This window comes from Zosterops lateralis (assembly GCF_965231275.1).
Source record: "Zosterops lateralis genome assembly, chromosome: 1".
NCBI classification, from domain to species: domain Eukaryota; kingdom Metazoa; phylum Chordata; class Aves; order Passeriformes; family Zosteropidae; genus Zosterops; species Zosterops lateralis.
This window is the reverse complement of record NC_139762.1, coordinates 110,773,345-110,785,804: the sequence shown is the minus strand read 5'-3', so window position 1 is coordinate 110,785,804 and position 12,460 is coordinate 110,773,345. Positions and strand designations below refer to the sequence as shown.

General features: G+C 38.3%; 1 protein-coding gene across 2 annotated transcripts in view; it reads left to right on the top strand.

Annotated features, from left to right (window-relative positions):
• Nucleotides 1–384: 384 nt before the first annotated feature.
• Nucleotides 385–12,460, top strand: part of PRKDC (protein kinase, DNA-activated, catalytic subunit) — an 80,956-nt gene continuing 68,880 nt past the window's right edge. The window contains exons 1-12 of one of the 2 annotated variants that reach the window (XM_083871145.1): nt 385–709; nt 1,496–1,570; nt 2,805–2,913; nt 4,063–4,175; nt 4,900–4,999; nt 5,559–5,614; nt 5,705–5,735; nt 6,698–6,855; nt 7,060–7,206; nt 9,298–9,462; nt 10,279–10,447; nt 11,505–11,554. In XM_083871145.1, coding sequence (XP_083727271.1) covers nt 563–709; nt 1,496–1,570; nt 2,805–2,913; nt 4,063–4,175; nt 4,900–4,999; nt 5,559–5,614; nt 5,705–5,735; nt 6,698–6,855; nt 7,060–7,206; nt 9,298–9,462; nt 10,279–10,447; nt 11,505–11,554 — 1,320 coding nt within the window. In that variant the 5' untranslated portion in view covers nt 385–562. Of the gene's footprint in view, nt 710–1,495; nt 1,571–2,804; nt 2,914–4,062; nt 4,176–4,899; nt 5,000–5,558; nt 5,615–5,704; nt 5,736–6,697; nt 6,856–7,059; nt 7,207–9,297; nt 9,463–10,278; nt 10,448–11,504; nt 11,555–12,460 lie in introns of those variants that run through there. The other variant, XM_083871146.1, reaches the window with a different exon arrangement.

Here is a 12,460-nt window from a genome sequence, read left to right as displayed (position 1 = left end):
CTGGGCGAGACCTGCGTGGCCAGCCTGGACAGCGGCGAGCAGGGTGCGCCGGGGCCGGCCCGGCCTGGGGGGGACCGAGCGGGCCGGGAGGGCTCGGGGCCGGGGGGACACACTCTGCCCGCCCTCCGTCCGTGCTGCCCCTCGCTGTGTGTCCCCGGTGACTCCGGGGAGGGGGGTCTCCTGCCCCAGATCACCACTCACCGGGGTAAAAGCACTGGCCCCTCTGTGCTGAGCCGCCCCAGGCCGGCTCCCCCTCAGCCCGAGCAGGGCAGGCTCCGGGCCTGGGCACAGGCTGGGCCCGGCCCCGAGGCCTGGGGGAGGCCAGTAGCGCCCATAGTTTGTTGTGGTTTACCTGGTGCCCGAGGCGGCAGGTCATCACCCTTTTGCAGCAGGGGATGGGCTGGGTGGTGTGCACAGAGCCAACCTCTGATGGTCCCTTTGCCTCCCCACAGCCCTGCACCTGTCCCTGGTGTTTTCCCAGGAGCATGGCTTGCTCGTCTTTATCCACAAATCCCTCGCCATCGAGGAGGTAAGTTGGCAAACTTTAAAGTAGTGCTTAGGTATGCACAACGTATTACACACTTCAATAATTTTTATTTTTTTTTTAACTTTTCAGTTTCGAGATTGCAGGGAAGAAGCATTGAAGTTTCTTTGTGTCTTTATGGAAAAAGTTGGTGACAAAATTCATCCTTATGCCTCTAATATTAAGGTAGATAAATGAAAATTATTTCCTAAAAGCGTTTTTGCCAGATAGTTGAAACTAGTCTGGTGAGTGTCATGTCATAGCATTCATAGCTATACTTCACCCCTCCCAGTCAGCCTTGCCCATCTCTAGTGTTCTTGTTAGGGCTGAAATAATTTTAATTTGTTTGACAGAAACTGTAATTCATACCACAGATCAGTGTGGGATTCTTTGTCCAGCTGTAGACTTAATTTTATTTTTTTAATAGAACATTGTAGGTATTGGTTCTGAAAATTAGTTATAGCAGTTGTTACTTCTAATTTATACAAACTAAAGTTACTATTTAAATGTAAAATTTTAAATGTTTCTTTAGGGTTAATTTTAATTACCATATAAAAAAAAATTTCACGTGAGAAATTGTTACTTTTGCAATATATGCAGAAATTGGTGGTGAGTACAATAACTGAGGTTACTGGAGTCTGGATGGCTGAACATCTGTGCTGCTTTGCATAGAAATGCTTGACTGCACCACTGAAGTTTCTGACTGTAAGGACTGATAGCACTGAGGTAGAAAACTTGCTCTATGTGCCATTTACTGCAGAAACTGCAATTTCTTTACTTGTGTTGGGGTTTGTTATTATGTCAGATAGTGATGCAGTATTGTCAGTGAAACCATTTCCAGGACTAGATATTGGTTTAGTCTTTTTAAAAAACCTGAAGGTTGTAAAGAACAGATACTTTAAAGAATATGATATCTTTGAATTTCCATCTTTACTTACATGCATTGTTACCTTAATTTTCTTTGCTGTGTAGCAAACTTGTCTCAGTGTCTATACAAAAGAGAGAGCAGCAAAATGTAGAATCGCAGCCCTGGAACTTCTGATTAAGGTAAAATGCACTTTATAAATCTCTCTTGTTTCTAGATAAGAAGTAGACAATCTGCTGTATTACTATAGTTACACTATATCATGCAGAAAATCTGTATCACAGAGTTGCAGAATAAGCTGAGTTGGAAGGGATCCCCAGCTCCTGGCCCTGCACAGCATCATCCCCAAAAGTCACAGCACGTGCCTGAGAGCATTGTCCAAGCATTTCCTGAACTGTTGTCAGGTGTGGTGCTGTGTCCACTTCCTTGGGGAGGCTGTTCCAGTGCCACCCTTTGGGTGGAGAACTGTTTTCTGATATCTGACCTAAGCTTCCTCCTGACCCAGCTTCAGGGCCATTCCCTTGAGTCCTGTCACAGGGCACCAAAGAGAAGAGATCAGTGTCTGCCCCTCCCCTTCCCCTTGCGAGGAAGTTGTAGTCTGCAGTAGCAAGAGAACAGTGATAGCTAATATTTAGATGTTAAAATGTTTTAATAACAGATTGTCTTCAATATTCTCCAGTATAGACATGGGCAAGTCATTCCTTCATCTGTTAGACCAAGACACATTTGTTTTGGGGGGCAGTTGCAGATCTCTCTCTCAGTTAATTACGGCTATTTAAGGAGAAATTTTGCTGGTCAATTGCATTCTTGCTTTAAAATACTATGTATTATATATACTGTATAGGAGGAGGACATTTTTTCTAGAAATTTAATTGCTTTGTGAGACAGTAATTCCTTTGTATGAATGTATTTAGATCCTTCTTTTGTAAATGCTTTTGTGCCTTCTTAGATTTGTTTATAAGAAACAAAACTCCCTTCTGAGTTATTCTGAGTTATTCAGTTCTGTGAATTGGATTGGCTTTGTACTAGTAGGGAGAGAAATACAATATGATAGAAGCTACTGCAGACTTGCTTAGCCTTTGCTCTAGTGGAGTTTATATGTACTGATTTATATGATTTATATATGTATAAATCATACCGTGTGTAGATTTCATGTAGATGACCTATATGTGATATGTATACTATAAATTAAAAGTTGTAAATTTTGTATTTATGCATATATAGGAAAGTAGTAAAAGTAGATTGCATGTCATTACTCTTCTTTGGACAAATGACCTTAGATCCCTTTCATTAAATAGCATACTTGCTTATTTAAGCTGAATTTAGGTGTATGAACTGTGTTTTTATTTAGACCAAGTAGTATTGGGGTATTGATCTTAATGTTTTTCTTTTTTTTTTTTTTTTAATCCATCTTAGTTGCTTCACAGTTTACAACGTTCCTGTCTGATGGAAGAAATGAAAGTTAGAGAGATATTTAATAAATTTTATGGGGAGCTTGCTACAAAAACTAGAATTCCTGATACAGGTAAGCCTTAGCTTTTTTTCTATCATCCACCTGTACTCAGCACTGGTGGGGCTGCACCTCGAATCCTGTGTGCAGTTCTGGGGCCCTCACCACAAGAAGGACATTGAGGGGCTGGAGTGAGTCCAGGAAAGGGCTGTGGAGCTGGGGGAGGGTCTGGAGCACAAGTTCTGTGAGGAGCAGCTGAGGGAGCTGGGGGTGTTTAGCCTGCAGAAAAGAAGGCTCAGGGGAGACTTGACCACTCTCCACAACCACCTGAAATGAGGCTGTAGCCAGGTAGGGGTTGGTCTCTTCTCTCAGGTAACAAGTGAAGAAGAAATGACTTCAAGTTGCTCCAGGGGAGGTTTTGATTGGATATTAGGAATAATTTCTTCGCAGAAATGGCTGTCAATCATTGGAACAGGCTTCCAGGGAAGTGATGGAGTCACCATTGCTGAACGTGTTTAAAAGATGTGTAGATGTGGCACTTGGGGACATGGTTCAGTGCTGGGACTTGGCAGTTGTTGGGTTAATGGTTGGACTTGATGATCTTAAAGGTCTCTTCCAACCTAAATGATTCTATGATTCTAAAACTCTTTGTAATCTTATTCTCACCCTGGCCAGCGTTGTCCTCAAAGCTGCAGTTTTAGTGTGATAGTTCCTGCATTGGTCACCTCTAATGTGAGCTCATCAGTTCTGCCTTGCCTGGTTATTTTTTTAATGACATATTACTATGAGCTCCAGTTTGATCATTATGGCTAGCTACTGCTGAAATCTTGACTTTACAGGTCTACCCCTCATAAAACTTGTTGTTTCTGCATAGAATCCTTCAGTCTGAATTCAAGCCTAAAAACTTCTGGTAGCTGTTGGCCTTACCAAGTGCTTCCTCAGTGCATGTGGCCTTTAAATTAGTTTTCTGAGCCCTGTTTAAAAATAGTGAATGTGTTTAACTTACTGGTGTGAGAGGATGATGCATCTTACATTGTAGTACGTAGCTAAAAAGATATATATGTGTGTGTGTATATATAAAGATGTTTGCTCCACACTTTAATCAGCAATTATACTGTCAGGGATGGTTTTCTCATGGTTGCAAGTTAATAGGAATTGCATTGGAAATGTCAAAACAATGATTTCAGTAATTAAGATTTAACAATATTAAAAATTACTTTCTAGTATTGGAAAAGGTTTATGAGCTTTTGGGAGTTTTGGGAGAAGTCCAGCCTAGTGACATGATTAACAACTCTGAAAAACTATTCCGAGCTTATTTGGGAGAGCTTAGAACACAGGTATGATTGAAATTTCTTTTTTTTCCTTTGGGGTTTTTTTTTTTTTTTTTTTTTTTTTTTTTTTTTGTTTTTTTTTTTGTTTTTTTTTTTTTTTTTTGCATTGGTTTGGTTTTGGTTGGGTTTTTTTTGTTTTCCTTTGAAGTGTGTAGCACTGGCTGTTGGAATACTATTGTAGCTAGTACAATTTGTAGGAATCTAACTGGACAATCATAAATACTTCCTGAAGGACTGTTTAAGTTGTGTTCTCTGGCTCTGAGAAACTTACAAAGTGAAAATTCAAGGCCATCAATAACAGCAAATTAACCAATTCACTGTGTGAAGAATTGGCTTGTGATGATCATTCCCCAAGAGATGTTACCTTGTCGTGCAGTGATAGTTTCTGATTTGTTCTATACTGGCTGCAAAGTTCTTGCATGTGAGCTGAACATCACACTTCTGCTGAACTTTGATATGTCCTGAAATTTTAAGTACTTTTAAGACATTAGCGTATTTTATCTAAGTTTTGGTATGGTTGGTCTTTGTGGAACATTTCCATGCTTTTTAAATGATCTCTTGTGAATCCCTCCCCAAAGTGTGACACTTAGGAGTAAAGATGTTTCTGTGGAATTATTTTGTAGAGTTGGGTGCTGATATAACTATTAAATTGAAATAAGTTATTTACCTACACTTCTAGGAACTGGGAAGCCTTGGTGTAAATTTATTGAAGGTACTTTATTCTTTTCAGATGACATCTGCTATAAGAGGACCCAAGCTACCTCTTGTAGCAGGGTGTTTGAGGGGCCTGGTTGCACTAATGTACAACTTCACCAAGTCTGTGGATGAAGGTATGTTCTTTTTCTATGTGAAAGGCAGTGACACATTTTGGTACAGTTTTACAGACAGTTGTACATTTAATTATTACACAGCCAAAAAGTAGCACCATTTATGTGTGTAAACTCAGAATTAAAATTTCCCTGTTAGTAGATGGTTTATGCAGAATACACAGTCACACAGTCCTTGTAATCTGTCTTTGTGTGAAGTGGCTTCATCATCATTTTTCTGTATGTAAATCTTTGAAGTGCTGTTTTCTGACCACGTATTGGCCAGCTGTGAGAGCCACACTGAAGCTGGAATGCAGTTTGTATGGAAATGTGTTTCTCTTAAGAGTCTGCTTAAACACAAGTATTCAGAAAAATCAACTAATATAGATGTACAATTTTTTTTTTTCAAATTTAAGAGTATTTCAGGAAAAAAAAGGTTTCTGCCTCTTAAAATGAGATATATAAGGCTTTCCCAATATCACTTCTTCAAGTGATATCACACCAAGCTTAGATAAAAATGTTAGTCTTCACTCTGCCTACTGTATGTCAGTAGTGAGATATTCACTACTGGGTTGTTTCACAGATCCTCAGACTGCAAAGGAGATTTTTGATTTTGCAATGAAGGCAATCAACCCACAGGTAAATCTGCTACATGTTAATAGTTCTACATAAACCAATTAACCCTGCTGAAGAATGAATCACAGTGACAAACCTTTTCTTATATTACAGATTGATCAGAAGCGATATGCAGTACCTCTAGGTAAGATGTAAACTATTTCCATTTGTGCTGAGGTGGATACTGTCTTTTTTCTGGAATTGTTTATTCTTTACTGAATGTGTTCAGAGGTCTCTAGTCTCTGATCTCCTAAGCTGGCTGGGGGGAAAGCTGCCGTACTTCAAATTGGAATATAGAGTTTAACGTGTATTTGGTTAAACTAGTCAAGGTCTAATCAGCTTCTGAGTAGCAGCATTATACTTGATGCCATTTGCCCCTCTGGAGTAGTACAAAACTCTAATGTGAGAAAGAAATGATAGAAATAAGAGGAGTGTAGCTAATCAGGAGAAAAGAGGTGACAGTAGATTGAGTTAAAAAAAAAGAATGGAGGGAGAATCAGAAGATTAGAAATTGGCCTGTGAAATGTGAGTGGCTTATGGAGAAATTACAAACATGCAAGGTTTGAGTATTAGGCCCATGGTAACTGTGAGGGATAAAACCCTCTTTAAAGATAGTCTGTCCTCTCCCTAGTTAATTAATTAAGGATCTTGAAATGTCATTTATGCTTATATTTGGAATAGTTAAATATAATCTGAATTCTTTATTTGTCTGCATCACAGTTTGGCAAAGGAGGGGACTTGTGCATGTGTCCTGACTACAGAAACCAGATCCTTCTGAATTGTGCAATCAAGTATTCTTATTTATAACCACTGAAGGCCCTTTCTTTTTCAATATTAATGTAAATTACATCAGAACACAGCTCTGGATTCCATAATGGTGTACATTTAAAAGAGGATTTTGGAAGGTTGTTTTTTATGCTTAAGTTCTTCATGTTTGGATGCTGATACTGTAGAGTATCAGTAGAGGCTAGAGGAATACATTTTATACCCTCCAGTCATGGTGGGTCTGCCTACCTAAAGTCCTAATGTGGACTTTCACAGTCTGGGCTGGTTGTGTAAAATTTAATCTAAGTCTAGTTTTTAATGAGAATTGTTCTTAAATTGCAGCTGGGTTGCAGTTGTTCAGCTGGCACGCTGCTCAGTTTGGAGCCTTGCTCCTGGACAACTATGCGTCCCTCTATGAAGCGATATGCAGATGGTGCGGCCACACGCATCAGGAGCTGAAGAAAGCCAGCTATTCTGCACTAGATTCATTCCTCAAGCAGGTGTGGTAACTTCCCTGGGATCTCCAAGTCTAAAGCAAAATTGAACTTCTTGAAATAGTGGGAATATTTGGTGCTTGGAAGTTCTGTGAATCTATTTAATGAATAATTGTTTAGTTTGAAGTGCTTTGTATTATAAGTTAGGTATCTTCTAAGACTCACTGTAATTTTTTGTGAAATGCTGGGATGTTTATATCTTTTCTACAGATATCCTTAATGGTGGCTAAAGATGCTGAGCTACACAAGAGCAAGTTGCAGTTCTTCATGGAGCAATTCTATGGAATCATCAGGAGAATGGATTCGAGCAGCAAAGAATTGTCCATCGCCATTCGCGGATATGGGCTTTTCGCAGCAGTATGTGGAAAATATTTATTCTCCTGAAGGAGCTTACTGAAAGCATGTAAAGCTAGGATTCATGTATCATGCATTTTACAATTTTACACAGCTCTTTTAATAGGGAATGCTCCTGTTTCTGGACTAAATGTTGGACTTAATTACACTGTAAAATACCTTTTGGATGAAAATTTTTAAAACGTGTTCTGCATCTAGTGGTAGCTTCTTGCAGCTTTGGGTAGTAATTGTAGTTACTTCTCGTGCACAAGTTCTGAAGTGGAAAAACAGGAGCTTCATATACAACTATCACAAAACTTCAGGATGTGCTTAATTGCTTAGGGACAGGCAATACCTTGTTATCTCTCTCTGCATTAAAATGGTAGAATTCAGGCTTCACTCTGAAAGTAGTTCAGTGATTCTTACAGAGCTCACTCATCAGCTAAAAGGCACTGCTGACTGCATGACAGTAGGAGGTGATTTGTGAAACAACCACAAAGTAAAATGCAACAAGAAACAACAAACAAAACCATGCTTACATACCAATGTGGATGGCAGATGTTTTTGTCAGGAAGCACCATTAGGAACCAACTTCCAGTTCTTGTCAGCAGCCAGTCAAAATGGGAATATAACAATAAAGTTGATAATCAATAAAGAAAGGGTGATATTTATGTATCTGCAGCCTCTGTGCTAAATGGTGGTACCACAACTTACATGTAATAAAATTCTAGACTGGGTTTTTTTTGTCTCCCAAAGCAAAAATTTGGTTAAATGATCTCAAAGATTATTTAGAGAAGTTTAGGAATTGTGATCGAAAATTTACTAGCTGAATGCTCTTTTTGCTACCTTTTGAGTAGAGTGCATTTGTTTGTAGAACTTTCCATGTGCTTTGTTCAAATCCAGTCTTCCTCTTCTGTGATATGAGGTAGAAAGGAATTGAGTTCAAGGTGTTGGTTCCAGAAAAAGTGACATATTTCCAATTACTGTTTTGAAAGAGCCCTATTGAAAGCTATTACAAAATGCAAAAACTTTAAATTGTATAATGTAAATACAGAGATAGGATAGTGATGCAAATTTTAACAAACTTAATGCTCCAGTACCTATAAATCTGTAATAGGTTACGTCACACTAATAGTTGTTACTGTGTTTAGGTTAAATCTTGGCTAAGCATCAGAGACTGGGTTGTGCGGAAGTAGAGTCTTGCTGCTGCAAGTTGTGATTGTAGCAGTGAAGTTGTGTTGATGCTTGGTTCAGTTTCAGGGCAGAATATTTCTTTAACTGCTAAAATAATCTTAAAATAATACTTGAGGTTCTGCAACTGATAAATGGATAGTCTTAATTTTGTCTGCATGTTTTTAGACAGACTAGGTTCAACCTTTGGGCTAACAGCCATATTTCACTATTAAGTAAAGCAGTCCATTCTTTTCCACATTAGTTCTCTACCACAGTTCTTGCCTGTGACCTGGTTCCTGTCCACAAAGACTATTTTTTGACCTAGTTCATGCTGTGATTTATAAATTCACTAATTCTATAGAAATTTGTAAGCTTTCTTACAAGCCCTCTGTTACTCTTCGGGATACTTTCCACTTGTTCGTTAGTTTAGGAATAGTCTTTATAGGTTTTGTTTGTACAGGATCTATAACAATAAAAGTTCAGAATTTGGGCTGCTCAGTTAAGTGTTTAATAGTAGTAATGTGTTAGTGATAATCAGTTAAGCTACATTAAGGTAAGCCATTTATTACTTTAATGCAGCTAATTCAAAATATGAGTAAATCTAAGCATCCATAATGCCATATTTAAGATATTTACAGCCAGACTCCCATGTTTTTCAGGCTGAATATGAATTCATGTCATTGAAAGTTCAAGCACTTTTACAGTAAATTACACTGCATTAGTGAACTATTATTATAGTTCATGTCAGGTACTGTGTTTCTCATTCATGTAGTGAGTACTTGAAGTTAGTTTATCCGGATGTATTGAGTTTCTGGAAAAACTTCAAATATTATTCCTATTATGGTTCAGTGAAGATGTGGCTGGATTTTAGTGCTACAGCATGCATTTATTTGCCCTGCTCTATAAAATTGCCAAACCAGGTTTTTATTTTCTCTCTGTAAGCCCTGTAAAGCCATACATTCTGAGGATGTGGACAGCATGTATGTGGAGCTCCTTCAGCGTTGTAAGCAAATGTTCCTCACAGAAGCAGAAACAATAGATGACCATCTGTATCAGCTACCAAGTTTCCTCCAGTCCATTGCAAGTGTGATATTCCATATAGATACAGTAAGTGGAGTATTTAAAGTACCACTCAGTTCTTTTATGCAGTTGCAGATATGTGAAGAGGTAATAGCTGTGAACCTACCTATGGTAAAAGGTGTTTATTTAACTGAAATATGATGATATCTAGCCCCTAGGGGATGGGAAGAATATTAGGAAAATGCTTTAGTAGATTTTATTTGAATAAAGAAAATGCACTGAATGTGTTAAATAAAATGCTGCAGTGCATGATAGACAAAGCTGAATATGTTTTTATTTATTTTATGTTCTTTATTTGGATGTAGCCATAACCTTTCTGTGTTTATACCACTCTGCTGCTGCTTTGTCTTTTGGTACTGGTATTTAGCATGTTTTTTGGGACTGATACTTTGATTCTGCTAAGAGGTTATGCTGTCTCTTTAAATAAGGGCTTTCTGGATCTTACCTGGAGCTATGAAGTAAGATTGGGGCATACGTTTTGTACTCAGGTGGTTATGGATAAACAGATATATAAGGCTGCTACTGTTTAATTAAATTGATACTTTTCTAGTAAGCTTAAAACTAGATTCACTGAAGCACTAATCTCTTCAGGAGCTATTTTCCATGATGTAATCCAGGAAATTTTCTTACACTGTTTAGTTTTATTTGGGGAGGATTTTGTTGTTGATGTTGCTTTTTGTTTGTTTCTTTCTTTGGGGTTTTTGTATGTCTAAAATTAATTCACTTGCTAAGTCTCTTCTTGTTCTCAGAGCAGATCATGATGCAAGCTTTTGTAACAAAGTAGCATGCTGAAATAATTTCACAAAATTTGCATAATGGATGTTTCATTTTTCTTTATTCTAGGTTCCTGAGGTATACACTCCAGTTCTTGAACATCTAGTTGTGCTGCAGATCAGCAGCTTTCCACAGTACAGTGAAAAAATGCAGCCGGTCTGTTGCAGATCTATAATAAAGGTGTTTCTGTCTCTCTCAGGAAAAGGTCCAATTTTCTGGACTTTTATTAGCACTGTGGGTAAGTCTGTGATATTAACTTCACTGGAGTTTTTTGGGATCATGGGCTTTTTTTCCTTTGGTTGGATTTTTGTTTTTTTTTTTTCTTTCCTAAATTGCTTAACTGATTCTAGGAGAGGAGTGTGGAATAGCCGTTCAGGATCAAAAGTGAACCTTGTCCTCTTCTCTAATAATGGAGGTTGAGTGTTTTCGTGGTGATATTTTTCAACATCCGCTGTTAAATAACTTCAGGAATTCATTCAACAATCCTTTTGGATAACAAAGTGGATATGATTTAGGGCAGGAGAATACATGTTTGTGATAAGACTTGCATTCCTGCTCTGAAGAATTGTGGGAAGAAAGGGATTTCATAGAAAAATGTACAAAAATCTGTTCAAGGTCCTTTCAGTTACCCCTATAAAATAGCACAGAAAATAGGATAAGTGTTATCTCTATTAGAAATGCATTTTTTTTTTTCATGCTCTGGAGCTTTTAAATAGTAAAATTCCAAATAGGAAGTTAGTCAGGTATAGTTTTGTGAATGTAATACTGAATGTGTCAGCACTGGTAACTGACAGTTCTAGTAGTCTCAAGCATGCTGACATTTCTTTTCAGTGATTTTTCAGAAATTATTTTTGATTTCTTTCAACTATTTATGGTGGCTTTTCTCTGATGCTGAGGCATTTACATTGTTTCCCATGTTCTTGAGTTGGGAAGTGGTACACCCAAGTCCATGTTCATCCTAAGTGCATGAAAATCGTTGGGGGTTGTTGCCTTTTCAATAAGGGCATTATGGGTGATGCCTTGGTCATCATTCATAATCAGGAAAAAGTCAAAGGAGTATTGAGAAAAAGTAGTAAGAAGCAAGTTCAGAATTGGTTACCTGTGGAGCTTCCTGGTGTCAAGTCTCTGATTTGAGCTATTTTGACCTTAAACGAAAAAAATCTGTGTTCTTCTGCCTCTCCCTTACCATGACAGAATATAGAAAACCGATTTATTTCATTGTTAATGTGATGAATAATATGAATGCCATGCTTTTTAAATCTATTCAGGCAGTTTGGTTTTTTTGTTTGTTTCAGTGCATCAGGGATTAATCAGAATTTTCTCCAAGCCAATCACGTTTTTGAAGGTAAAATAATTGTTTAAACATACTTATTTCATTTAGATTCCTAGAGCATACATTCCTTTCCAGTCCTTGACAACCTAACCCAGTAAACAAGGGAAGCCCCAAAGAAGCAAAAATAGTACTATCTATTTTCTTGTTAGTTCATTAGTGTTACTAATTATTGGCTCATTTATTCTTAGTCTCTCATCCCCTCTGCACAGCACAGTGTGGATGTGCCTCCTGTGCTGAATAAAGAAAATTACAGGAAATAGACATCTGTTTGGTCAGGTCGTCTGTAATAAAGTAGGTCGTAGTTAAAGTCATCCACCTTTCTTCCAGGTTAAATTTTGGACATTTTAAATGTTACTGAATGCTTGTGTTAAACAAGGGTATTAAAGTTTTTTAATCCTGTGCAGCAGAATAACTGTAGAATTTCTCAAATGACTGAGCACTAGGACAACAACCTTAGAGGTTTTTGGTTTTTTTTCTGAAGGGAGGTGGTTGTTTGTTCTGTTTTCAGATTGATTTAGAAAGCTGAACATTTCATGTTGCTACCTGTGCAGTAATGTTACATTGTGTTGCATGGGTCAGGCAGTTCCATAGGCAGTTGTACTGGGATTTGACTGAGATGGAGTTAATTTTTCCCAAAGCAGCCCTCATGGAGCTGTGCTTGTATTTGTAACTGGAAATGTTTTGATATCACAGCAGTATTTTGGCTACTGCTGAGCAGCACTGGCACGGCATCAAGGTTGGCTCTCCAACATTTTCCCTTCACCTATAGACTGGGGAGAGAAGGTCTTGGGAGGGGATAGCTGACCCAAACTGACCAAAGGGATATTCCATGCCATAGAGTGGCTGGCCAGCAATAAAAGCTGGCAGAAAGGAGGAGGTGGGCAGCATTGGTTAAGGTGTTTGTCTCACTCCATGTAC